Genomic DNA, 27687 nt, shown 5'->3' with positions numbered 1-27687 from the left:
TTCTCCTGGTTCTCCTTTTGCGCTGACGCTTGCCTCCTTGTGACTTCCATTTTACTGGCTCCATGGGAGAGAGATTAAGGATAAATTTAAAAGGGTAAGAAAAAAAAAGGGGAGCATTGAGGACGTGAAGGTAGGCTGCCACGTAAGCTGGAGAAAAGGCTGTGTGTCTGGGGCAGACAGGCAATAAGCACAGGAGGCTTTCTATTTTCTCCTCTGAAATCCAAGTTTTCATTCTCTGATGGGGTGCATGCGGCTGTGTTCAAGGACGGGGGTGTTCTATTATCCAGTCAGCAGGGGGAGCAGTGAACTCGAAGTGACATCCTGTAGGGAGAGAAAGGCCATCTACTCAGCATGGTGGTTTATAAGTAGGTGTTCTTATTCTGCCTGGCCTTAATAGATTCCATTAAAAAAATTGTTTCTGCTTTTTTCCCCCCATGCTGTTGACGGTTAATTAAGTCATTGGGCACCAAGAGCAGTGCTACACTAGAAAAAATTCACTTTAGTGGCATTTTGTGTTTGTGAATTTCTTTAAATATGTAATGAATTGCAATTTTAAGGATACCTTTCTAGAATCCATGAGGATTGTTAGTTCCAAAATTATTCTTATAGCTTGGGCTCAGAATAATAGCTCTGTTTGGAAAGAGCCGGATGAGGAAAAGACATTTGGTCCTGGGATGATTTGAAGGTCCCTGAAGAATATGTTTCAATTATTGTCCTTACAGTCTCTTATAGTACCAGGAATTGCAATCGCTTTTAGGTTAAACTTCCTTAAAAAAAAAAAAGTAACATTTGCATATTTTACCTAAAAAGAGTAACTCATTAATCAGTCTCCATTACTGAATTTGTTCTTATTTGTTTGTGGACAAGTGCACTTTGATATTGGAAGGTCCAACTCTGGGTCATAAAGCCTTGTTAAACATAGGAGAGAGGGCCCGTGGCAGGGAAATGGAAGAGTGAAAGACAAACCTCGATTTTAATGTGGGTCAGTGCTGGTTGGTTCTCTCAGGCCTTAGGACGGGAGAAGCAGCATGTTCCGGGTGTGAGACCCAAGATGAGATATGAAAGTCATAGTTCAGGAAAGCCCAGGGTTTATTAAATAAGTAATACTGCCTTGTGCAGTGGTTCATAACATGATTTTTGGTCATGAACCCTTTTGAAGTATCTGAAGAAAGTTGTGGACCCTCCCCCGAGAAAAAGCACGTACACACAAACTTTAGCGTCTATTTCAGGGCTTCAGTAGCGTTCTGCCCTCCCCCGCAGCCCACTGTGAATCTGGTTTAGGGCACTGGTCTCTCCAGTAGAGGCTGGGAATGTGCGTGTGCCCCGGGGGGGGGGTGTGTGTAAAACGATCCACTGGAGTATGGAATTTTCTATTTGTATTTATTTTCTCTCTTTTAAAGGCTTTTTCCCCCATGTATGTTTTACATTGCACATCATACATTGTGCCATAGTACATAGTAGGCAAATGACAGTTATATATAAAGAGATTAAGAAAATTAATTGTAAGGGCTCACATTTTTACTGATGGGGAGGCATGACTCAAAATTGATCGATTACCAGTTTAAAGAGTGGTGCCAATTGAATTTAAATTCTAGACTCTGCTCACCCTACGTTGGAGGGCCAGGGATAGGAGATTAACCCAAGAGGTGACGACCAGTGACTGGAAATTTTGGACCTAATGATGGCACGCAACGTTTGCCCACACTTCACGAAGCGCATTCGCGTCTGCCCCATTCGGTCCTCCTTGTGTTCCGTGGGCTGGGTAGAGCAGGTATGCCAGTGGAAATGTCCGAGCAGGTATGTTAACCAAATTCTTAGAGAACTTAAGAGACTTTCCCAAGTGCCCTTGGCCTGTCGGTGGTGGAGCTGGTGCACAGAACCTCGGCTGCTGACCACAAATTATGTGCTTATTTCACCCAACAGCAAGGATAAGTCAATCATTATGGGCTGTCAGTGGCCCCATTGCTGCAGTTACTGGTGCTCCCTGCGGACACTGAGATGTCAAATCCCTGGTTGATCCAGGCACAGGGATAGAAAGCATATTTTAGCTACTTGATCAGAGGGCCAGGAAGCCGAGCTAACAATTCAGCATTAGCTCTCTCCTGTTGGTACTGTAATACCAACATATTTCAAAACAGATAGAGGGCTCTGGAAGGGTTTAGATACATCTATGTACAAAAAAGATTTACAATGGGTTATTAAATGGGAGTTTTGAGGCTGGTTCTCAGGAAGTGCCAACCACTCTTTCTCCCAAATTTCCCTTGGTGCCGCTGTCAAAGGCAAAGTACTCATCTAGATGGATTGTTGTTCTGACCCAAAACGACATTTCCAACTTTTCTTATATATAATCCAATTTCTGAACTTCTTTTTCAGTGATATTAAGTGGAATAGCAGAAAACAGTATTTTGGCATTAAAGATAATAAATGTGTTCTGCATTGGTCAGGTGTCCTTGCTCCTTGCCAGTGCATTAGCTGTATTGATTTTAGAATTTTAAATGACCCTTTTTACCAGACTTGATTAATGCCTCATCCCCCTGTCTTGGCTACCTGCTCCTTCCTTCTCTCATATGCAATCTTCTTCCCTCTCAGAGTGGCACAAGTTGGAGGTGGCTGACCTTCATAGGACCAAGGGTCAGGAAATGTTTTGAGGAGGGTCCCTCAGGCCTGGTGATTAGCTTCTAAAGAGAGGGCCGGTTGTGCAAGGGTCAAGTCTTCAGTACTCGGCCCAGGCCCTGGGAACACTCACAAGTGGACCTCCTGGCTTGGTAAGTACCAGACTGTTCTAATATGTGGCTTCCAGAGAAGAAGCCTCTGGCCAGATAGAGGCTTTGAAAATGAAATGAGATCTCTGGCACAAGCTGGCCAGCGAAACCCAAATGTCACTGTTGCTGCATGAAGCTAAGGTTAATTTTCAGCGATTCCCTCATTAATTAATCGTGTCCTCCACTATCCTCAGAGGACACTTTGTTTAATATTGTGTTCACACATTATTTTATTCTCTCTCTGCAGCCGAACTGTGGAACCCCCGAGATACTGCTCCTGGTACGTATGGCTTTGTGCACCCCTCCCTGGGGCCCCCCAGTGTGGCTGGGTCACAGTGAGTGATGACTCTGAGGCTAGGCTCTTCCTTCTCTTTCAGAAGAGAAATGGGTAGGAGGTTGACCACTCTTGCCCTGGAGATGGCCACTCCTCAGCCAGGATTGTTTTCACTTGTTCATTGCTTATTTCTTTCCATAATATTTAAGGGTAAATTTGTTGTAAATGATAAAGGTGATATAACTACATTACAGCAAATTTGGAAAATTTAGGCATAAAAGTCATTCCTATGATTACTCTGAGCATTTGATATGCATTAGCGTTTTGATATGCATGTTTGATATATTTCTAATGACAGTGTACTTGAATGTGATATTTTAAAGATTATAACATTCCATTCTAAGCATTTGTTGTTGTTGTTTAATCATCCTCATAAATGTTACTGGGATATCAAAATGTATTTCATTCTTTTCCTATTGCTGTCTATTAGATATACCATTATTCATTCCTCATTAGTATTGATTGGATATACCATCATTTATTTCCTCATTGTTATTTATCAGCTATACCATTGTCTATTGAACTATTTTCCTGTAATCCCACACTCATGATTAAATGAATGCCTGTTGGCTTCAGAAATCTGCCTGTTTGGATTCAGTGTGACAGAGAGCATTATGAACATCTAGCATGGTGTTCGGCTCTCGGCTGGTGCTCAGGAAAGGATTTCTTCCTTCTTCACTTTTGCCTTCTTTAAGTCAACTTTCCTCGACTGTGAACCTGAGGGCATAACATATTGAAGGAACCCAGACGCTTCTAAATGGTTATCATGTAAGTTTGCCCTGGCATTTCAGTTAATTGGTCGGGAGCACTGGTATTCTGATTACAGGGGTTTTGTTCTCTTTGTGTCATTTGGTCAGGTGTCTGGCTTCATTCTTGCCAGATACAGGATGTTAGAACCCCAAAGGGCTGTGGCAGTCTCCATACCTGTGGTTTCCCAGCGGATGCACAACAGAACGTTGCAAGGTGCGTAAGAATACTGACTCCTTACTAAATCTAATTTGGTGGTTGAGGACTGGGAAAGTGAAATGCATTTTAAAAAGCATCCCTGTGTTCTGATTCAGTTGGTGGATGGACCATAATTTGAAGTTGCCGTTTGGTTAAGTAGACTTTGGTAACTTTTTAGAGCTGATGTTAGATTTTCATCATGTTCAGTCTTTTGCTTTTAAAACTAATTGAATCTTGAGATGACTTATTTCAGGAGGCAAATATTACAATCACAATTATGTTCTGCAACAGGAAATAAGCTCCAAATGAATCTTAACATTTTACTTGACACATTACTATGTTTAAGTGTATTAAAGATGTCATTGAAAGGTGCAGGGGAGGAAAATGAACTTGATTTGGCAGGTAGGTGTTCATGGTACTATTATCCACAACTGTCTATGCTGATTGACAGCACACACATTACCTCCTAACACGCGTTGTACTCAGTTGCATCAGATTTAAGTGTATGGCATTTTTACTGAATATTTGAAACTGTTTTAGTTAATAGTATTAATTGTACATAGACCAACTTTCAGCCACTTTTCGAAGTGCTTAATAGATAATAAACCAGAAGGTTCTGTGGATCTCCGCTTAGCATAAACTTAAGTCTACAATACCATTTGCTAAGTATTATGTATTTTGAGTAGGGCAAATGTTTTATAGTTCAGAGAAGGACTCTCCCCCCATAATATAGATAGGGAAATTAAACGTAGAAAGGTGAAGTGCTTAAGGTCACTCAGCCACAAGGAGCTGTCAGAATTGGAGGTCAGATCTCCTGGGTCCTTGTTCTCTGCTCTTTCTACTATACCAAATTGCCTTTTTTGCGTAGTTTCTATCTAATGAGAAACAGTCTAATGGCTGGTAGAGATGCTATAATCCATATTTATATTGCAAAGAGCATCGAAGCAAGGAATTCTACTCAATATTTTCTTTTGGAAAACCAAACATGCTTTATTTCATTTTTTTCACAATTTATTTAAACATCTCACATATACAAAATAGGTACAATTTAATTTTTCTGCTTGTCCAAGAAACAAGGCTTCTTTTTGGTACCCCGGGAGAGGATGAAAATGAGACTGGCAAAGAACAAATGCTGAATTTAAAGAAGAGGACAAGGTTGGGCAAGTGATCTGCATACTTTTATTTGGGAATCGGATGTAAAATACTGATGCTAAATCAAATGAAAAAAGAACACACAATACAACTCATTACAAAGGATTATTTCTTCTCAAATTCTTCTAGCACCATCAACGGTCTTCAAGTATCTGAAATACTATTAGCACCTTTGTATTCTGAACAGAACCAGTGCCTCCGCTCATCTCCGTCTAGGTCAGCACCTAATGATGTGGATCACACTCGCAGGAAAGTGTTTTGAGGTAGTTTTAAACCGTTGGAAGTTTGGGTTTTAAACTTCCCTCTGTGGAAGATACTCAAAAGCCACAAGTGGTGCAAATGTTCATGGTTTTTATTTTTCAATTTTTATTTTGGTTTTCTTACAAAGGTTGACATTTTCCACAACAGGTGTAAGAGTGTTGAAAAAAAAAATTCCAAATCTTTTTTTTTTTTTGCGGGGGAGGGCGGGGAGGGAATGAATGAATCGTATTGCACTATGCTCTGACCAATCCTTCTCCTTCTCTTTTGCCCACGATTTAAGCAAGTAGATGTGCAGAGGAAATGGAAGGACTCAGCTCTCAGTTAAAGAAGAAAAAGAAATGGCAAATAGAGAAAGTAAGTTTTTTCAGATTTCTTTTCTTTTTTTTAATTTAGGTTGAGTTCATTTATTTGAAACAGACTGGGCCAACGTCCACCCTGAATTCTTGGTCAGCACCACCGATGTCCAAAGGCGCAATATCAAGGATAGGCAGGCGGGATGGCTTATTTGTTTTGTATTCAATGATTGTCTTTCCCCATTCATTTGTCTTTTTCTGTTTAAAAAAAGGGAAAAAAATGTGTATATATATAAAGCAGCACCATTTCTATATCCAGCATCATCATCGTCATCAACCTTAGATATTTAAGAGCCACTTTTGGGCCTGTTCATTCTGAAGTGTGGCCCAGATCAACATGTTCATTTTTGAAACAGAAGCATCAGTGGTGTTTTTAGGGAGAGAGGTTTCCTACCAGTCTAATTTTTTAAAAGAAAATTTCAATACGTATTCCAAGTGGTTTATTGCTACAGTATCATTTTCGGGATGCGTGTGTACCGGTAGGGGAGCTGGGTGGGTATGCTGTGAGTGAATTTTAATTTCTCTTCAATATGTAGCATATTATAGAGAAAAATTACATGCAGACCATACTAATAAGTCAAATAACGTACATATAGGTATAAATTATACCTTGGGACCTTTTAACCTCAAGTAATTTTAAGTTATGGGCAGACATCATCATTTAACAAACACATGTTTAAAGAAAAACAGCTAATGTATATATTTCATGTTATATATTTCAGCATTTCAGAGAATTTCTCCGAAGGCAAGATCTGATAAGAATGCTCCGGATTTGCCATCTGAATTTAAATAAATACATTTATGAAAATAGACTGAATAAGGTAGGTCTCTCCTTCACCTGTTCATTCAGTGGTCTAAGCTAGAACTCCAACCCCCCTTTCCTCGTATTCCACAATTACTTACAGAGCAGCCGTCTACAAGAACGGTGTAGGTGAACCTGCTGTTGCCCTCGGCAACCAGTTCAACATCATTGGAGCCTTGCAGCATGACAGCCTTTTTCAGGTTGCCAGTTTCCTCGTCCATGTAGGCAATGCTGTTCTTGCAGTGGTAGGTGATGTTCTGAGAGGCATGGTTGGCCAGCAGGCGCATGAAGGCGAGTTGAGTGGCCATTTCCTTGGTGGTTACTCCTTCAACATTATATTCAAACTACAGAGAATAAGATAGAAATGCTAGTGAAGTGGAGAGGAACTCAAATAGTAAGAGTCAAAAAAGAGAGGGAAAAAATAAGGCTGGTCTAGGGAGGAATGATGGACTCAGATCTGAACCTTAGGAAGAAGGTACTTTTATAGGAAACTCAATTCACTTGCCTGTGCAATATGAGTGACCTAGAAGCCGTATAGGAACTACCAGGCTGAGGCAAGATCATCTCAAAAAGGTACCTGTTTTAGATAAGCCTTTATGTGTATGTTTCTTCTTTAGAATAAGAGTGCAGAGACAGAGAGTCAGACCTCTTTCTTTTTTCTGTGATTCCCACCAGTAGGCATTCAATAAAGTTGGTGAAGAGATTTGATTAAAAATTCAGAAAAGCACATGTCCTGAGAATACATATGCACGGGCACAGGGCTGTGTGCTGGCCAGCACTTCCTCACGCTAAAGGGCACTAGTCAGTTTCTCCAGTGATTATCAGTTAAGTCAAATTTGAATAATAACTTTAGATTGTTTGGATATGTTCAATCAATCAGTCCATCTTTAATGTGCAGTCCAGGATAGAACTGAAACTCGAGAAAAGAGCACGTTCTTTTTAATAATCCCATTTTGGTAGAGGATTAAAATGCAGATCATTAAAATAGAAACGATCTTAATATTATTTAGTAGGAGAAGGAATGTTTGTAGGATTCCTCACCTGGGTACCACCATTGATAGTTTCTCCTAACCAGATGTGCTTCTTGACCTTGGAATTTCTGTACCAGTTCTTGGCTGGGATGTTTTCAGGTTGAGCCCGGATGCAGGTTTCACCAGTAGAGAAATCACAGTATACTTTGATAGCATCCATAGTGCATCCTTGGTTAGGGTCAATCCAGTAGTAACCTTTAAAAAAAAAAAAAAAAAGACCCAGCTCATAAAACCTCTCCTCGAGTGGAGCATAGGTTCTAATAATTACTAGACAAAGATTTTGATTCCCATAAGTAACATTGTCTACTGCACATTTAATAGAAAGAGCATGGCTATTTTCAAGATTAGTTCCTCCTCTCCTCCATGAAAAGCCAAATCAGAGTATATCATCACAAAAAAAGGCAAAAATATATATTGAGAAGCCTGAGACTGGGTGCTGGCTGGGAGAAAAAATGCTTATTCATTAGGTATGATTCCACATAATGCAATTTTTACCCCAAACTTTTTCATCCTAAATGTCAGCAAGAATGGATTTTGCAAAGCCCAGCTCGTGAGAAGGGCTGGTCCGGCTTGGACATCCTGACTTACCGCTGCTCCACTCGGGGTGGCTGAGTCTCAAGTCACGGCATGTGCGAGCTGGGTTCTTCCTAGAGCCTTCAGGAGTAAGAAGGGTCTCGATCTGGTTGTTGAGGGATTTCAGAGTAGCATCAACTTCATAATCCTTAGGTCTGAGAGAAGGTGGTGAGCGAGGCTGGTCAGCCCTGTAGAAGTCCCCTTCATAACCAAAGTCATAGCCACCACCACTTGGGCCAGGAGGGCCAGGAGGACCAGGGGGACCAGGAGGACCCTGCAAAGGTGAGAGCGAGGAGGAGGAGATTTTATATTTGGTCACAGTGAGAGATGTCAATGACAGCAGATTTTCAGTTGAGTGTCACACACAAGCTTTTTCTAATAAGTAAAAAAGAATAACTCGATCCGAGGCATACTTGCAGGGATGGGCTGAAATACCTCCTTCCATACAATCTTTACATGTCTTAGAACTAACACTGAAGTAGGGGACTACTTTAATGCGTTGTCACAGCCATCTTGGGTTAGTCTGAAGAGACTATTCCTCAGGTCCGTGATGTTCTTTATTATTGCCCGGAATGATACTTACAGCAGGACCTTGGCTCCCCTGAGAGCCACGGACGCCAGCAGGTCCGACTGTACCAGGATGTCCAGTGCGACCGTCTTTGCCAGCAGGGCCAGAAGGACCAGCAGGACCCTAGGGAAGGACACCAAGTCTGAGTGAGTCAGTGAAAACCCCACAAGGAAGCAGAGCTCTGGGACTCCCTCCCTGCCATAAGCTCGATTTCAGAGACCAAGGTCTCTTAGGTTGACCTACCCTAGGACCGGCAGGACCCACAGAGCCAGGTGCACCTTGATCGCCATGTTGACCCTTGAAAGAGAGGACAGGAAAAATCACACTTTCAGAACACATGTCGACAAATTTTTTTTTTTTAATTGAATGGAAAACTTTAGTTTCAATGGACTCTGGATTGAGAAAATTGAAAATGTAAAATGGGGCTCTTTTCTCCCATTATGTCTATTATATTCAATTATATTTTTTTCTACAAGCTATTTCAGCAGTGCAATATTAGTCATTCCTCTAATTATATTTATTTTAAGTGGGGTTGAAGGACATTGTTACCAGGAGATTTTAATATATGTATATTTTGATCTCCCTTAACCCTCACCTTTTTGTGTTGGGATGAAATAGCATTATCTCTGTGAGATGGAATCAGCCAGAGAATGGGAAGTGAATATGATGTCGTTCATTTTAGAATAAGAGCAGTGAAAATTTGAGGAAGATCATTTAAGATCTGTATACATGTGGGATGTCTACACTTTACTTACAGCAAGACCAGGAAGACCTTGCAGTCCATTGTGTCCCTTTAAGCCAGGAAGACCTCTGGGCCCCTTGTCACCAGGCTCTCCCTTATCACCTCGAACACCTTGTGGGCCCTGAAAAGAAAAAGGAGGACAGACAGGGTATTTACCTTCTTTTGAAAATGACACTCACTTCCCCATAAATATTGCTTTATCTGTTTACAGAGCTAACTCAAGACATGCAAAGGTTAAAAAGCCACGTGGGTGTTACACCCTTCTATTCCCCTAATCTTCTTTAGTTGAGCCTCCGTTAAGTGGCTAGATTTTTGTGATTATTTAATACCAACAGGCAGAAGAGATTTGAAATAGAAGAGACTTAGAAGCTATTTGTAGCAATTTGCAACATGGACTGAATTATTAAAAAATAGGAAGTCTAGCCTGTATATTATTTATTTTCTTCATGGACAGTATGGACTGAGTTTCCTTAAATGTTAATTTGTGAAGAAATCTTCACCATGTACGTACACTAGGACCTCTTGGACCAACAGCTCCGACAGGACCCACAGCACCAGCAGGACCCTGCAAATTGGAGAAGCAAAACCAAACTCGTCAGCCAAGCCCAAGCTCCTCCCCCTCCAAGCCCCCCCAGTTCCCGAGTGTGGGGAGGGCAGAGTGAGGACAGCACTAAGGGACTGGTATTTACAAACTTACAGGTTCACCACGGTTTCCATGTTTGCCAGTGGGACCCACGGGGCCATGAGGACCAGGGGCACCCACAGTGCCAACGGGTCCAATGTTGCCAGGGTAACCGCGCTCTCCCTACCAAAGGCAAAGTGAAGTTGAGCATCCAGCTGGCCTGGATTTTAGTCACTTTTAAATTGGAGAAAGACAAAGAGGGGTGCTGACCTTGTGTCCGGGTTGACCATCGCGGCCTGGGGGACCATCGTTCCCAGGGTTGCCCTGTGAAGATACCACAGCAAGTAAGGCACTCAGTAAGGCTCTTTACCCCGCCAGGCCCTATAGTTGAGCTCCTCTGTCTTCATCCCTCCCAGGACTCAACAGTGAACCCCCAGGCAGATCGTCAAACATGCCAGTTAGAACTTGCCAGTTTAGTTTTCTTAGAGGTGTTTTTACTATTTTGGCCAACTCTGAAGTATACTATGTAAAGAGCCATCCCCCCAGCCCATGTAATTTTTCATATTTTCAATAGCAGGAGTGGTCAGGACACAAGATATCATGGGGAAACAGACCGTCTCGTTCAGAGACTTGGAACAAGTTGCACACAACGGAGTTGCACACAATGGAACACAGCTGGGTTTGCTTATACAAACCACGTGTTAGACTCACATCACGACCAGCTTCACCAGGAGCGCCGTTGACTCCAGGGGCACCCACAGCCCCGGGGGGACCACGAGCCCCAGGTGGACCAGCGATGCCTAGAGGTCCGGGTTCCCCCTAGACGCAGGGAAGACGAAACATTCCTCTCATTGGACTGAGAGCAGATCTCACCCTCCCAACACAAGCCCCGCTAGGAGAGTCCAGTTTGCAAAGAGAAAGTGCAGTGAGAGGGAATGGGCCACAGAATGGCAAGAAGTACCCCTCTGCGTTATGCTCGCCCTCGTCCTAAGTCTTACACACTCAGATGGTCAGCTTTATGTAATTTTGAAACATCGCTCTGTACTAGGTGAGCCTAGCTGCATCTGATCTCCCAAGTGAAATGAATTCATAAAGTTGAGAGAGTTTATGGAGATGATTCCTAGTTGCTGTCATGTATAAGATTTAATGGAATGATTCAGAACTTCCAGAGTTGCATTCTTCCTACAGGATAAATGATGCCAGCATTTCATACTGCAGAGGAGTAAATGCAATTAGAGCTCATATAGTTCTTAAGCAGGTAAAAAGAACAAAAATCATTCTGCATAATGTTAAGCTGTATCTTTATAGCGTGTGTCTAAGGTGGTATTAAAGCTTCGTAGATAAGTGACATGTGATCTGTGTAAGAAAATGCCATGAATAAAAAATCTTAAGTGGAGTTATTCAGTGATCAATCTGTCACATCTGAAGTGGCAGCTTTTAAAATCTTTTATTATGTTAATAATAAGAAGAATGGTGTCAAACACGTACCACAGATCCAGAAACACCTGGTAGACCACGTTCACCTCGAGAGCCTGGGAGACCCAGAATGCCAGGAGCACCAAGGAGACCTTGAGGACCTGCGGTGCCAGGAGGGCCCTGAACAAGAGGAAAAATACTATCACTGGTGAGCCCCGAGGTGATAATACAGGTTGGCTTGAGGATTGTGAGAATAAACTATCCTCAGTTTAGAAAAAGGCTAGTGACCTCCTAGTAGGAGCACATATCCTTGGGTATCTTTTCTCCAGTGATGACAGTGAGTTTACAGTTTGGTAAGCGTATCTCTTTATACCTGGTTCCTCCTTGAGATCAGTGGAACAACAGTGAAAAATATGGGATTGAGATTGAGGAAGCCATGTGGGGTGGGTGCAATAGAGTTTTTATAGAATCTATGCCAAGAAGCAAATTTTGACCTTGGCCTCTAACTGAACCCGGTCCAGTAAAGGCACATTTCAGAGTAACGATGACACTGGATGATGCATGTTTAAGAAACTGGTAGCAAACTGAGACTGATTCATTTACAATGGGATGACCATGGCAGTGGGATTCTGTTCTAATCTCAGGACCAGTAAGGTGCCATTCTGATAAACAGTGAGTTCCTTCATTTATTGTCATCCCCGTCTAGTGCCTTCTAAGCAACTGCCAAAGCTCTGACACCTCAGTATGTGCTGGACAGATTTCCTGGCTCCCCCGAGCTCTACGTGAGAGCCTACAATACTTATCAACAAATATATGCCACTTGAAGATCCGTGTAAAGGCTTTATTGTAATTCAATACACGGTTTTACAAGAGAGGAGCTTGAAGTCACTTACAGCGGTACCGGGCTCTCCAGAGGGACCCTTCTCGCCGGCAAAGCCAGGGGGACCATGTGCACCTGTTTCTCCCGTTCGGCCAACTGGACCTTGGTCACCCCGAGGCCCACGGAGTCCTTCTTTACCAGCAGCACCAGGGGGACCAGGAGGGCCGGTGATACCCTGTGAGCAAATGACAGAGTCATTTATTCTCTGTTAATCATCACAGACCTGGGAGAGAGCAGCTGAGGTTCTAGAGATGAAGATGCAAACAGTGTGAAGCAACAAAATGGTATCCTGGCCATTTGGGGGACCTATTGAAGCTTTGTCACATTCCTTCCAATGGAGAGAGACAACGCCCTGTCCTCCTCCTCCTGAGGCTGTAATAAAGTGACTAACTGAGGTCGAGGCTATGGCAAATGTCTGTGAGGAGAAGCAATGTTGTGCTACCAGGCCCCTGGCGTCTTGGAATTAGAGCTATGGAGAGTGAGAAGAGTTAGTCATAAATGAATGGGACTTTGGGTTTGGGAGGACGCTGCTTATTTCTTTTTGAAGAAAGCCAATACTGGCATTTTGTTCATAATTGAGGAATCACATATGCTCTCAACTAGGTTTAATTAAATGCCTACAGGGAATGAAGACTTTTCTGTTATGAACCTGTAAAAGGATTCCAAGAAATCAACATCTTTGCTATTTTTTTTCCGTGAAACCTTAACCGGAAGACTTAATCCTTAGTAATTAATTAAATTCTCTTGAGTCCTGACAGGAGAGTCTGAATCAGAATTAAATTAGAGGCCAAACCACCTTTAAATTCAGGGACAATTATACCTTAACAACGGAGGCAGAATGTTGGCCATAAAGGGTAATTAGATATTGAAATATCTGATATGTGACTAAAACTGTTGTTTTTTATTTTTAACGAAGAGACCATGCCCCTAAAAGGGGACTTGTGTTCACATGAATAAAAGCCTCTTAAGCTGATCTTATAAAATACAATTTGTGATGATTTTGCCTTAATGGTTCAGGAAAACTGATTTCAGACCAGGAAAGTAATAGCAAAATATTAGTAGCATGTTTCCAGAGAGTTTCTTACCAGTTTCCTACTAGAGGCAAGGCCTTTTGGCTAGACTAAATGACATATTTTGAAGTGATTTACTTACAGAGGGCCCAGGAGGACCAGTTCGTCCAGCAGCACCAGGGAAACCAGTAGCACCCTAAGAACGAAGCACATTAAAATTCCATAATCAATACCAACTCTAGGGATTAGGGTAAGATGGAAATTTCTCCTCTTGCCAATCCTCAATACATGTGACCAAGGATGGACCAAGGAGTAGGTAGGTAGTGGCAGCCTCATATGGGGTATGATTGAACAAGGACCCCCGAAGACCCTCCAGCTCTGCACCTCTCTGACCAGCATGCCCCCGTTGCAACACCCCCGTTTTGCATTAAGGCTCTGATGGTCCTTTTGAAATGCTAACATATAACCTGACGGTTGTAAGAACAAGAAGATAAGACACATGCATTACACATTGGTGTGTATACAACAATAACTATCTTAACCACCTGGCTGGGTGCGAAGGAAATGGACACTGGAGCAGTACTTTTGCTTCCAGAGGAAGGTACAACAAAAGACCAAGAGTATTAATTGTTGTCCAATGAGAGCAGGAAGGAGTCAGTGCAGTTCATTCCTAGGGAGGCCCGGGTCCTGAAGGAGTCAGTGTAACAGTGCTGGGCGCCAAGAGAAAGGGCACGGTCAGGCAGAAGGGGGGCATCAGCAAAAGGCTAGGGGGGGCCAGAGAAATTATTTGTATCCGTTTCACAGTTCAACAACCTGGGGTTCACTTTGGTTATTACCTCAGGTGTGGTGGTAGCAACATCCACTGCACTGAGTTCCAGTTGGGATTAAGTTAATATCCCATGATCTAACAGTAACTTCTATATCAGAATTTCTCTGAAAAAAAGTTAACTTGGATCTCAAGAGTCTCCTTATTATAGTTCAGAGTAATCAAAAATCTCCAAACTTTCAAGTTTTTTTTTTTCCTAGAGTCTAAAGAAAGACATGTTATCAGAGTCCATTGTAAATACTCACAGGGGGGCCACCATCACCACGACTTCCAGCAGGACCAGGGGGACCATTTGGACCCTAAATGGAAACAAAAAATACATGGGGTCAAATCACAAGACAGTTCTTAGAAATGTTGCTTTTTTCTTCAAAGGTATCATTCCCGTGTCTATTAGAGGCCAATCCAGAAATTAAAAATGATTATCTGTGTCATAAAATAAATGTTCTTACTTCAGTGTGACCACCCTCACTGGGTTACCGAAGAAGTAAGATGAGACAACGTTTATGAAACATTTACAAATTATAAAATGGAATGCAAATGTTAATTCTTATTTCTTAAATCACCTTCTATCTATCGAATCTGTTCCTGGTATATAGCAGGCACTTGATTGATCTATGTTGCATTGTAAGATTTCATGGGTAATGGACACAGGCCGTGTTGACCACCAGTGAATTCAACTTACAGATGGGCCAGCAGAGCCGACGGGGCCTGTGGGACCAACAGGACCATTTTCACCCTTGGGCCCTTTGGTTCCTCTCTCTCCTTTAGCACCAGGTTGACCAGCAGCACCCTGTTAGAGAGGAAGAGTTGTGGTCAGGTGTTCCAGCTCACTCTCCTTGCCAGCCTGGCATGTTTTCAGATTAGCCTGCATCATAGGATACTCACAGCGGGACCCGCAAATCCATTGGGGCCAGCGGGACCAACCTCACCACGTTCACCCTAGGTGGGAGAAGGGATTTAAGAATGTCACAGAGATCTTCAATTCGTTAAGGTCTAAAAGTTTTGAGTGTCCCAGATGACCCAGTTTTCCACTTACAGGGCTACCTCGAGGACCAGCAGGACCGGCAGGACCGGCAGGACCGGCTTCACCCTATAATGGGACCAAAGAGGAGTCTGTCAACAGGCTTCACATGGATGCTCACAGAGGAGGTGGGGAAGGGGACCGCTGGTAGACACTGTGCTCTTGTCAGAACTTGCAGTTGTGTCAGAAGAGGAAACTAATGCGCACCTCAGGGAGTAAAATAAAATGGATTCTTACTGTGCTTAATGTATTCATTTTTGGGGTTGAAGTGGTATTGGTCATACACTTGCAAAAACACTATAAATCCGTGCCCACAATATGAAGAGGAGGACATTTTAATTTTTAGATGGACCCAGAGCTGATCTATGCGCTGCAGTCCGTGCAGTACAATAAATAAGGTCTATTTTAAGTGGACTGTTCGATGTGAGATGGGCACACTATGTATTTTATTGATTGTTTACAGTTGAAGGCTTTGAGGGGGCTCAGTGCATTAGGGCATTGTTAATGGGCAACAGGGCAAGTCTTTAAAACAAATGATAGGGATGAAAGTATAGATCAGATAGCTGGCACGTCTATAGGAAGGGAAAGAGAACTTTAAACACACAGCGTTTGTTTCCTACAGCCCCATCACAACAGATAGGTTTTTAAATAAGTAGGCTTTATACCAAGTCATAAAAATGAATTGCGGGAGCTCTCTGGGGTGAGGGCAGGCAGGACACTGTGGATGCTGCTATTGGCTCCAAGAGCTGTGACTCGTGAAAATGCATGCTTACCCGGTCACCAGTGGCTCCAGCAGGACCAGGGGCACCTACGGCACCAGGAGCACCCTAGCACCAAAAGGAAGCGAGTCTTATTAATTACACCCCCAGGCCATCAAAAGTGACCCCTCCCATCCCCCCTTGCTGAGCTTAGACCATGACCCAATGCTGTCACTGCACACTCGGGGTGGACGTTGAGAAAGCTTTTGATTGCACTTCAGTTCTAATGATCAGAACTATTAGAAGCGGCTCTTGGGAGGAATGTACCCCAGTGATCAAGGTGACGGACATGTGGAAGTCAAGGGCAGGTTAGGAATTGGGGAGATCTGAACTCTCTGCTCTTGTCAAATTCCCTGGAGAGCAGCAAATGAGTAGCCTTGTTTGGAACCTCCAGGACTGTGGGATTCAGAGAAAGGACTATTTTCAATGTGCCAGAGTAAGTTATCAGCTCTGAGGGAAGTTTGAAGAAGAACCCAGGTAGCCGATGGCCTGGAAGAGTCGCTGCCAACGCTCTAGGCTGGGTTAGTGGCATTAACAGCTAATCACTGGGGCTGCTCTTTGAGTGATCAATTCTTAGGACGCACATTTGAATAAATGGGACCTTGTTAGAGGTTCTGGCTTCTTAAAATGTAAGTTATTGTTTTTTTTCCCAAAGTCCTATAATAACTTAAACAATCACTTAAAGTTCTATTAAACCTACCTAGAGTTTTTGGTTTATAGTTTGTACTTGGTATAGTTAACACTGAGGAAGGTAGAAAATTACTCAGGTTATGATTTTCAAAGAGATAAGTTCTGTTGGATCTTTCTTTTGGAACATGTTAAGTGATCCTACTATTCATAAATCCAGGAAGGGAAGGAAGCTGTTTACTAAATCTGGATCCTTCTTTTGTCAGCTCTGTTTTGGAAAGCTGCTCAACTCAAATCTAGTGAAGTGTAAAAACAATCTAAGTACAAACAAAATTCTACTCACACGGGCACCATCTCTGCCTGGGTTACCAACTTCACCTCTGAGACCAGTTTCACCCTGAAAGTATAAAGCAAGAGCCACTTTTGGTTTTGCGGCCAAATTTTTGAATCAAAATGAATCAGCAGTGGTTTTACAGAAGATCGTATACACCTTTAGTCATTTAACATTCAGTAATGTCATGAGTCCCTACTCTTCTCTAGGATGCTGAATGAGGAAAAAAAATTTAGGGAAAAAATAATTCAGGGCCCTCTCCAGATTATCGTTAAATATTCTTTTCTAATTTCCATACCCTCTCCTGCAGCATAAGCAAGGTACAAATTCATGTGGACGGAATTACAAGGCAACATCACAATGGGCTTCGGTGCCTGATCCCTCTTACGGCATAACTAATGCAGCAGCACGGTTGACAGCTGTTCAATATAGCTTCTTCCCATTAATTAGGGCAGGATGAGGCATTATTGTTAGTGGCATTAAAATGAGCCTCATGTATTACTCAACACCATCTGTTTGTGTGAAATTCCATGGTAGCAAGGAATTTTGCCAGATTAGTGAGTTTAGAAATGCGTAGGTGCTAGGTGGCAGAGGGGAATGTGCAGAGATAGATATCAAAATGCTACCAGACCACCTACCAAGAATTGTAAAAAAAAACTGGGCAGCCCTGTGCAGCCTGCTTTGCTAGAGTTCCTCAACAACACGTGTTAAGGTCCCACAGTGAGAGGGTACCTTTTCTCCCTTGCCTCCAGGTACGCCAGCAGCACCCCTCTCTCCTGGGAGTCCGCCGGGACCAGATGGACCCGCGGTGCCCGGAGCACCAAGCACACCAGGTTCACCCTGGAATCAAACACACGTGAAATCAATTATGTCAGCGGCAAAAGAAGAAAATGAAGGCTCGAACTCTTGAAGGATTCCAATTTAAACATTTAATAGCTGGCATTCTTGCCTGCTTAGAGACACAAAGGAGGGCTATTGAGAAGCAGGGAGACTGTAACAGAGGGAGATGCTATTAATGACACCGTGGCTGAAGAGAAGAGAAGTGGGAGTGGGCGGCTGGGAGTTTTCTATAACCTGCTCCCGGTGCTCTTCAGGCGGACAGGCGTGGAAAAGAAGAGGCCCGGACAATGGGAGGCGCACAGTGAGAAATGTTTGCCCCCAAACCTTTTTCAAGGATAAGTCTCTTAGCCCACACAGGAAATATGGAGAGAAACCTCGTCAAATGGAGAGATGTTTACATTTTAATCTCCTTAAGAGTGGGGACTATAGCTTCCACTCTATATAAAAACCCTACAATTCCACATACTTCAGACCTATTGACTAACTTCTAAGAGAAAACTCTTTGAGAGTACCATCCTCTGGACCGTGTTTTCTTTCTTGTTTCCTCTCTCCCTCTTAGCTTTTTATTTTTTTTCTAATATCCTTCTACCTACCAAAATAGCTTTTTACAGCTAATCTTTGCATTTTTCTTTCCCCTGAAAGCTAAGATTCAGGAGTAATAGGAATTGCCTTCTCTTTATTGTGGTTAAAGTAATCTGTTTTTCAGAAATGTGTCATTTCACCTATTTTAAAATGTAAACCAGATTCTATTTTGAAACTCAAGTTGTCAGGCTTATGTTTTGGGGAAGAATATATTGTCCAGTTAGTTTCCACCTCTCATTATTAAAATTTAGACTACCTTTGGAAATTTTACTCTCTGAAGTAGGACGGTGAGAAGGTGAAAACTCGTTCTTAAAAATAGTGTCCAAATGTATGTGACGTGTCTCGATTAAAATCAGAGTATAAACAGTGTGATGACACAAGAGTAGAAAGCCATACTAATTCATTTATGTCTGTAGAACACTGGGACTTTCCTTCTTTTGGAATAATTCATGTCCACTGGAATCAGACTGTCATTTACTGTGATGGAAGTCATCACAGAGTAGAAAATAAAAAAATCTGAAAAATAATTCATTTCCTATTGTAAACGATCTAGTTACTCTAGAGGAATAGCGGGCCAAAGCAGCAATAAAGGACAGAAAATTTTACCTTGTTTCCATCGGGCCCAGGGGGTCCAGAAGGACCTCGGCTTCCAATAGGACCAGAAGGACCAGCAGCACCACTTTCCCCAGGGGGCCCGCGCTCCCCCTGCAAAAAGAGAGAGAGAGAGAGAGAGAGAGAGAGAGAGAGAGAGATTAGAGTGTTGCACTCTTCATCACTTTCAGAGATACCATTTTACACATCAGAGTTCATGCTTGTCAAGCTTTTGAATCCTGCTCCTGCCATCAACAAATCACTGTTTTTCCTTAATTTCTCTACTAGCAAAATGAACGGATGGGATGAGATCATCTCTCAAGTCTCATTCAGCTTTAATGTTTTGTGGCTACAACTCCAGAATGTTTTTCTTCTAGACTATAATATTTAACCTTGGAATTCATTCATTTTTTTTTGCTTTTTTGTAATAAATCCATAGGTAGAGATAAATGCCAGTTATGCATGGTATTCATAGGGAAAGACTGTGTTGTTCTAGGAGAATAGCAATGCTAGGTGTAGACAGGATTAGATATTCTCATAGCTACCCTCCCTTTTTATAATCTTATGCAATAGTGATGTAACAGTAATAATATTTAACAGGATAGACATGTGTGTGTGTCTGCACGTGTGTGTCAATATACTCGCCTGTCTGAGATAATCTGTCCCGATTACATGTCAGCGTCGCCATGACGGGTATTCCACGGGCAAAGTACTTAACATGTATGTAGTCCACGTTGCAAGTGTTTCAGAGGCCCTTGTTATAATTATGGTTCTATGATACTACATTTGTTCGGGCCTCCTAGATATACAGTAACTAACCATGTAACAGGATACTTGAGGGGCAAACTTCATTCCAGTTATTCTAATGACCACAGACAAACTAAATCTATTTTTTTTTATAAGAGCAGATTCATGATTTCAGCTTTAGACTTTAAACATCAAAGCACATTGCAAACATTGATTTTAAATCTTAGTAAGATATTACTTTTCCTTGGCTCAGGTTGAGCCACTTTCATAAATATATCATTCTTGTCTATATAAATTACTGAATATGATACATGTATTAGCTCATTTATGTTTCTTATAACTGTGTGGTTTTTGGCTAAGAAATATGAGTAAATTTTAAAAGATCTACTTTCAATTAAGAAATCATATGTTCTCTACAGATTATGTTTGACTACAGGAGAGTGTCAGGAACTTGTTGCAAGGTCATCAATAGCTTTTAAGAGAAAGCACCACATGTTTTAAAAACACATTGCCCGAAGTTTGTGAAAGTAAGTTAAATAACACTTACTCTGGGACCAGCGGGACCAGGGAGACCAAATTCACCAGGGAGACCCTAGGCAGAACATGATATAGAAATCATGAAATGTATATATGTTCTTGAAACCCACTTATGATTATGATATTTAGATAAGTTTCAAAATAACCAAACAAAGCCAGCTAGGCTCTGGCTCCCTGGGTGTATAAGAGTACAGGGCTATTAGGAACGAGAGAATTTTTCAGTTGTATATGGACAGATACAAAAAGTGAGAATTCCACTGATATCAGAGATATTTTTATGCTAGAACCTGGTATCTGAAAATTTAAGTTTCCATTACTTAGTGTATTACTTTAAAAAAATGACAAAACAAACTATCTCATTTGATAATATGATAAATAATGATGAATAATATCAGACATTGCCTATTTTTAGTTATATAACAGACTGCTTTCTTAATAGAAATGATCATATTCTGCACATTACCTAGTTAATTGTATACCCAAGTGTATCTCCTTTATTAGTGACCAGCTGTCTCCTTAATGTGCCCCACTGTTGACAAAGGAGACCAGGCCACAGAATGTAACTGAATTGAGGCACATTCATCACAATTACCAGAGAAAATGACTCAGAACTCCTGCCCTGATTGTGGCTAGCAGTGTCATGTCTGAATGCCAAGAAAAACATTAAACGCAATTTTTCAGGGTCTAGTTTGATGGAAAAGCAGTGTATTTACTTTCTCACTATGGGAAAGGAAATAATTTGCATGTTAACATTACCCAGAACAATACAAAGAGGCTATTAAACGTAATGTTCATTGATATATTTTCCTTTCATAATGCAGTGTTTCATTCAGTCTTTAAAACAAAGGAGTTGTTATTCCAAGAGAAACTGGGTTTATTCTCTCCAAAGTACCAAAGTTAAGTAGAACGCTATCATTAACATATGAAATAGGAAGTTTCTTTTTGCATATTATAATTGCATTGCCATTGGCATTCACTATGGGGGAGAGGGGAGTTCCAAGTTTTGGTAAGCCTACTATCCCTTGTTTTACTCACCCTTTCTCCTGGTTTGCCAACTTCACCAGCTGTACCTGCAGGGCCAGGCAGACCCTAGAAGAAAACCACAAATCTCAATCTTATGGGTCTATTCAGAGGATTTGCTAATAATTGTTTTGTTCTGGATGCTATCTGATATTGACATGAAAACAAACTATTCTATGTTATTAAAGATCTACACGAAAAGTTTGTCTTGAAAAAGTGTACCCTTCTTTACTTCTGTTCTGAAATCATGGTCTGTGTGGTGGGGGGTGGTGGGCAGTGCTATGGTGATTTATAGCCCGCTAGGCTGACCAAAGTCAGTATTCTGTAGGTTTCAGTTGACTTACCTGGAAGCCTGGAGGACCAGCAGGACCCTGTTCGCCTTTTCCACCTTGGACACCCTGAAAGTAATAGTAAAGATAGCGTAAGTAGAGATGTATGCCACCATTGCTGTCTACCTGACAACTTTTGGACTGGAAAAAAGAGATAGTCATTTGGCAGGACTAGATTCATTCAGGGCAGCAAAGGACAAGAAGGGGAGAAATACTCACTTGTGGTCCAGGAGGCCCCTGAGCACCATTATTTCCATCAGGACCTGGAGCACCCTACAATATTTCACAGAAAGGCTCAGCGTTACCTGTGAGTCAAACAGTTTAAGAAGGCTCGAAGCTTCATGCGTTACTTTCTCAATGCGTATCACCTTAGCATGACTCATTGTGGGTCCCCTGTCCAAATACCAACTTTTGGTATGGCTTGTGGGAAGTCCACTGACGGAGGGCAATTTATGAAGGCCAGAGAGTGCTACTCGCATATGCATAGCTTTTTAATCATAGAATAAATTAAATAAAAATCAAATGCACCCATAAATAATTTTGACCTAATACACATGGATTTGTTAGAGCTCCACTGCCTTTTAAGTGTGGTTGAAAAAGAAAAAACACATTTTGTGACGGTAAAGGGATCTTTGGGGATGCCATTTTGAGAAGAAAATGACAGAACTTTATCAGGTGCCCTCAAAGGATGTGTGTTTTCTAAGTGAATACTCCGTGGGCAGATACTCGAAGTCAGCACCTACCCGAGCACCAGCAAGACCAGCATGACCTTTCTCACCAGCTTTGCCAGGTTCACCCTAGGATAAACATTGAAAAAAAGTACACGCTTAATGTCAACCATGACAATTTTGAAATGTTCATTTCTTGCTTTTCTTTTCTTATGGTTCCTAGTCTTTGAATTCCGTCAGCTAAGGCACGCTCCATCATCTTGCAACTCCAAGTACAATGAGATACAGCTGTGTCTGCAGGGGCGCAGACTCTGGAGACGGATTTCCACCAGCTGTGCGATGATATCCTGGAGACCAGCCGTTACTGTGCTAAGGGGCTTGTAGTGTTCTTGTGTTGAAAGGGACCCCCCACCAGCCCCCCCCCCAAGGCAGAGTGGACTGAGGACTGCAGAGAAATGGAGTTTTGGTGAAAGGTGGCACAGAAGGGCCAAGGGAGAAGAGGGTGTGGTGTTCTTACACTGGGGCCTTTGGGTCCAGGGAATCCGATGTTGCCAGGCTCCCCTCTTGCTCCAGCTGGGCCAATCGGTCCAGGCCTGCCGTCAATACCAGGGAGGCCCTAAAACCAGAGTTTATTTAGAGTTCACTCAGCATCGACCGGGGTCTCCCGACCTTAAGCCTGTGATGCTGCCATAGGATGAAACAGAATCATTTTCTGAACGCATAGAGCTTGCCGGTATAAAGTGTCAATAAATTATGAATCCATTTTCCTTTTCTAAATAGGATGTCTGTACACACACAGCCAAGTCAATCTCATAGGTACCCAATTCCCTCCTTCCCCTCCCTTTCCGTACCCTCGTCACCCTCTTCAATTTTCCCTGCCATGCTTTTCTTTTTCCTTCCCTCCTTCCAGTCCTGCGTTCATCTGGACTCCATAATTACAATCTATTACTTTGCGTTCCCAGATGATGTATGTGGCTGATATTTATCTTCAGTGTGTTCATGTATAAATAAGCCACAGAATAGACTTGATAAGGGTGCAATAAGTGTCCTTGAAAATATAATGGAAAATGAGCAATTCTTACCATGGGACCTTCTTTACCAGCTGGGCCAACGTTTCCAGGGGCACCAGGAAAACCCTATAAAATAAATGAGGATGCTTTCATGTTGGCACTTTAAGGCACATACTCGAGCCTCCAATTTATTTAAATCTCACAAAAGCACTCCCCACCCCCGACTTTTTGTTTGTTGCCTAGGGTAAATCATTAGGGGTATTAGCCACTAGCTGGAAGGTATGAAAAGAGTTCTGAAATCTTCCTTCTATTTTTTATGCTTTTCCTTTCATTGGAGTTTAGTGCAACTGATTCATTTATGGATACCTCAAAAAACTGTGAAGCAACATACTATATGGGCAAAATGTATCATGTTATTTACCTCATAATAGATAAACAAATACTTTTAGTAAGCAATTTTCAAAGTGGATTTTTTATTGCTATATTTGGTGTCTTTATTACTTGTTTATGGTACAATTACAGATGATGTTCATCCATAAGAGATAATGGAGGCAAAAAAATCACTCTATTGCTATGGATTAGAGTGCCTACGAATCTAAAGGTCATTTTTCCATGGCTAGTGTGACGCTGAATACATTAAAGCACTTTGTGATTGCTGGAAAAATGATTCCACTTATGACTCTAATACACTGAGAATGTATAGTCCTAGTACATTTCATGGACACCTTATATAAAACTCACAAATTGAGATAAAAGATTCATGCTGATAGAAGAACCAGCCTAATTTGGATATATTAAAATAAACCTATTCTTCCAAAAACCTCACAGCCATTGGGTCAAGTAATAAATAAGAAATTTATGAACTAACCAAATTTATAAAAATATCTCTGGGCTTTGATAAAGTTAAATTAAAAAGGCAACCATCAGCAAATCTACTAACAGATTTACTTCAGGTGATTTTTTTTATCGTCTTCAAAAAATTAATCATCCCTTTCGAAAAGGAAATAGTGCCAGGTGTGACTTGCTCCGAATCAATGTGAAACTTACTCGGGGTCCCATGAGGCCAGGCTCTCCAGGGCGACCAGAATCTCCGTTGGGACCTCGCACACCAGCAGGGCCGGTTGAACCACGAGGGCCGGGAGGGCCCTATTTAACAGGAGGGAGAGGGGAGGATGCTAAAGCGAGTGACAGACCCACCAGAGAAGCATCACATTCCTTCCCCAGGAGTGAGTAATGGACAGCTTACCATGACGCCAGCTCTGCCATCAGCTCCAGGAAGACCACGAGAACCAGGACTTCCCTGTAAGAAAGTACAGGAAACAGGAAGGATTGGGAAAAACCCTTGAATCCAATAGGGCAGTGTTTACTGAAACATGGCTTGTGTGCAAGAAATCTTGATGCCCTGAAGGGAGAGATACAAACAAAAAACCAAGCCAAAAAACTTCACCCAAACCCCAAAGGAATGTGTGGAGGAAGCATTCTACAAAAGTAGGTCAACATTGTTTCCAGACCAAATTGAGAGTCACTGATTTAATAAAGCAGATGGAAAGCAGATGTTTTCTTCGTCTAGAAAATGCACTCAGTGGATTCTGACCAACTCCCAATGAAAGGGTGTCATCAGATCATTCTGGTGTGTCAGGGTGTCAAGAGCATTTGGAACCTACTCTCAGCCCAGGAGGTCCAGAGGGGCCAGCAGATCCGGCTTCACCATTGGGGCCTCTCTTTCCTTCTTCACCACTGGGACCAGGAGGACCTTGGGGCCCAACAGAACCCTGTTTTTGGGAAAAAAGCAAAAGAGAAGTGAACAGGAAAAATCATTTTTATGTCAAATCAGACAGAGAAAAAGTAATCACCTTTTTAAAAAAGTAAAAGTATGACTTTTTGGATCGAATAAGTAATAAATGCATAAAATTGTGACCACATAACTACTTACGGGCTCACCCTTGTTGCCACTCTCTCCTTTGGAACCAGCTGGACCAGGCTCACCCTAGGGTTCAATACAAAATGGTGGTCAAAGGACAAACATGTGTCACAACTCTCTCACAGACAAACATCTTAGAATATTTATGGATCAAGATAAAGAGAAGTTCAAGTTCTGTAAGAAAGGTGTGCCCATGTTCATATTCAAACAGCTGACAGGGAACTGGCTTCGTTGAAAGGACAAGAGTAATATAGAAATGTACCTCACTGACCTTCGGGGAGTGTTCTAGGATAGCAGGAGGGGTGTGTGTGTGTGTGTGTGTGTGTGAGAGAGAGAGAGAGAGAGAGAGACAAAGAGAACAGACATGTACATGTGCTCATAGAAGACATACAAAATAAAAATGCTCAGGAAAGAAAAAATAAAAATGCTAAAATCACAAGAGGAAGTCTAGATGGTGACTCAAAATGACAGCCAAGCTGGCATTTCAGGATGATGAGAGCTGTGGCTGTGACCACTTACGACGAGTCCTCTGGCACCGGTAGCACCAGCAGCACCAACAGGACCAGGAATTCCACGGGGTCCAGGGAGGCCGGGAGCCCCAGCAACACCGGGCAGGCCCTGTGAAGAAAATGCGGCGTGGTGGGTCACCAGGCGACTGGCAGACGAGGTGGCGCTCACTCAAGTGCCTCTGAAAGCAGAGCCAGATACTCACAGCAGCACCCTTAGCACCAGTCAGGCCATTGGCTCCAGGGTTACCCTGTGAGGAAAAAGAAGGGAGAAGGCGATCAGTTAATAGGAGTGTGTCTGTCCTTCTTCGAGCCCACCTTCACTCTCTGTGCTTGCTTCCACTCCATGAGGTTAATGGCAGTGGCTACTTACGGGAGGCCCAACGGGGCCGGAGACACCTGGAAGACCCACTTCACCACGGGGACCCGCAGGACCAGCAGGACCAGGGTTACCAACAGGTCCGAGTTCACCCTAAAGAGGGAAAGACACTGAGGCATTGGTCTGCAAATAATGAAACCATTAGGCCATCAAGTTCCATGAACTTTCTTCAGAACTGCAATCACATCCCTCACAGATTTGGATTTGGGTTCCTATTTTTCTGGCCTTGTTCTGCCACCTTGGCTATAACCATCTTCACCTACCTCTGTCTCTCTGAGATAGAGACTCTGGTTCTCAGCTAGTAGGTCCTCACTAGTTTGGGAGTATATCCCAGAGGGATCCCATAAAATAAATTTCTTTGTTGGCTTCTGTATCTATGTGCTTGGGCTCAAGTACAGAGACATGATCCATCTCAAGCTTGGAGTGAGAAAACGGGTCATTCTACATCCATTCTGAAAGGGGGACTCGTTAAGTTTCCTGTTTTATAATCGTCTATCTGCGAAGACAAGGCCTGTCTTTCACTTCACAATAAGAAGTTGATCAGTGGTTGGCAGTATTTTTACCTTGGGGCCAGGAGCACCTGGGAAGCCTGGAGGGCCGGCAGACCCAATGGGACCCTGAAATCAAAGTAGAATGTGGTAAGAAACTTCCTCCCAGCAAATTAACAACATGACAAGACCAGAAGATTGAAGTGCCTTAGAGTGGCTTGATCTTATTTAATATTGGCAAAGAGAAAACTGACAGCTTGTCTGTTGCCATTAATACCAAAGGGGATCCAAGGTGAGGTAGATTTTACTTTATGTAGCAATGAAAAACCCTAGGGATAGTAGTACTTATAAATAGAACCTTCAAGAGACCACATAGAACATTTGGTAAGGTGTCTAAAATGGTGTTCTTTCTATAAATTGATAAAGAAGATAGTTCCCACCCTACCCCCTCAAGCCCTTCCAAATTCTTCAGCATTAAAACTTACAGCAGGACCCACGGGACCCACACTTCCATCACTTCCACGGGCACCCTATGAAGAAAATAAGGAGACAAAGTCAAGAGGAAAGTTAAGTGGCAGTCATTAGAAGAATTTTTAAAAGGATAAGGGACAAAAACAGAAGCACTCACAGCTGGACCAGGGGCACCAACGCGTCCTCTCTCACCAGGAAGCCCACGGGCTCCCTAGAAGCAGAAATATTTTCAATGAAATCCAGAATGCTAATTTTAAAAATGTCACAGGCATCATTTGCTTTGTCCAATTTCCACCATGTGCAAGAATCCACTAGAAATAAATAGGTCTTGTTCTAATTCCAACTAAAAGGTAATGGATTTCAATTAAGTATGCAGAAGGTTATTAGAAAAATATCAAAGAGTACAATGCCAAGGGAAATGGTAATTAGCAAAAACATGAAAGAAGTTCCAGCTTGCAAAGAGGGGACACATTTAGATTTACAATCAAGTCATCGATACTTACTGTTTGACCTGGAGTTCCATTTTCACCAGGGGCACCAGGTTCACCCTATGTGGAAAAGAAGGATTAAGTTTTTGTTCATAA

General features: G+C 42.3%; 1 protein-coding gene across 1 annotated transcript in view; it reads right to left on the bottom strand.

Annotated features, from left to right (window-relative positions):
- Positions 1-5527: 5527 nt before the first annotated feature.
- Positions 5528-27687, bottom strand: part of COL1A2 (collagen type I alpha 2 chain) — a 35085-nt gene continuing 12925 nt past the window's right edge. The window contains exons 13-52 of the mRNA XM_002918229.4: positions 27607-27651; positions 27261-27314; positions 27118-27162; positions 26708-26761; positions 26139-26237; positions 25972-26016; positions 25779-25877; positions 25272-25325; positions 25003-25110; positions 24585-24638; positions 24386-24484; positions 23411-23464; positions 22846-22944; positions 22404-22457; positions 21880-21933; positions 21676-21729; positions 21347-21400; positions 20322-20366; positions 19043-19141; positions 17747-17854; positions 17027-17080; positions 16072-16125; positions 15314-15367; positions 15163-15216; positions 14960-15067; positions 14523-14576; positions 13594-13647; positions 12455-12616; positions 11634-11741; positions 10857-10964; positions 10416-10469; positions 10221-10328; positions 10035-10088; positions 9537-9644; positions 9025-9078; positions 8797-8904; positions 8229-8487; positions 7651-7835; positions 6711-6953; positions 5528-6005 (exon numbers count right to left, since the gene is read on the bottom strand). Coding sequence (XP_002918275.1) covers positions 5859-6005; positions 6711-6953; positions 7651-7835; positions 8229-8487; positions 8797-8904; positions 9025-9078; positions 9537-9644; positions 10035-10088; positions 10221-10328; positions 10416-10469; positions 10857-10964; positions 11634-11741; positions 12455-12616; positions 13594-13647; positions 14523-14576; positions 14960-15067; positions 15163-15216; positions 15314-15367; positions 16072-16125; positions 17027-17080; positions 17747-17854; positions 19043-19141; positions 20322-20366; positions 21347-21400; positions 21676-21729; positions 21880-21933; positions 22404-22457; positions 22846-22944; positions 23411-23464; positions 24386-24484; positions 24585-24638; positions 25003-25110; positions 25272-25325; positions 25779-25877; positions 25972-26016; positions 26139-26237; positions 26708-26761; positions 27118-27162; positions 27261-27314; positions 27607-27651 — 3507 coding nt within the window. The 3' untranslated portion in view covers positions 5528-5858. The remainder of the gene's footprint in view (positions 6006-6710; positions 6954-7650; positions 7836-8228; positions 8488-8796; positions 8905-9024; positions 9079-9536; positions 9645-10034; positions 10089-10220; positions 10329-10415; positions 10470-10856; positions 10965-11633; positions 11742-12454; positions 12617-13593; positions 13648-14522; positions 14577-14959; positions 15068-15162; positions 15217-15313; positions 15368-16071; positions 16126-17026; positions 17081-17746; positions 17855-19042; positions 19142-20321; positions 20367-21346; positions 21401-21675; positions 21730-21879; positions 21934-22403; positions 22458-22845; positions 22945-23410; positions 23465-24385; positions 24485-24584; positions 24639-25002; positions 25111-25271; positions 25326-25778; positions 25878-25971; positions 26017-26138; positions 26238-26707; positions 26762-27117; positions 27163-27260; positions 27315-27606; positions 27652-27687) is intronic.

This window comes from Ailuropoda melanoleuca, chromosome 1 (genome assembly GCF_002007445.2).
Source record: "Ailuropoda melanoleuca isolate Jingjing chromosome 1, ASM200744v2, whole genome shotgun sequence".
Taxonomy (NCBI): Eukaryota; Metazoa; Chordata; class Mammalia; order Carnivora; family Ursidae; genus Ailuropoda; species Ailuropoda melanoleuca.
The sequence above is the reverse complement of the archived record's forward strand: the minus strand, read 5'-3'. Positions and strand labels throughout refer to the sequence as shown.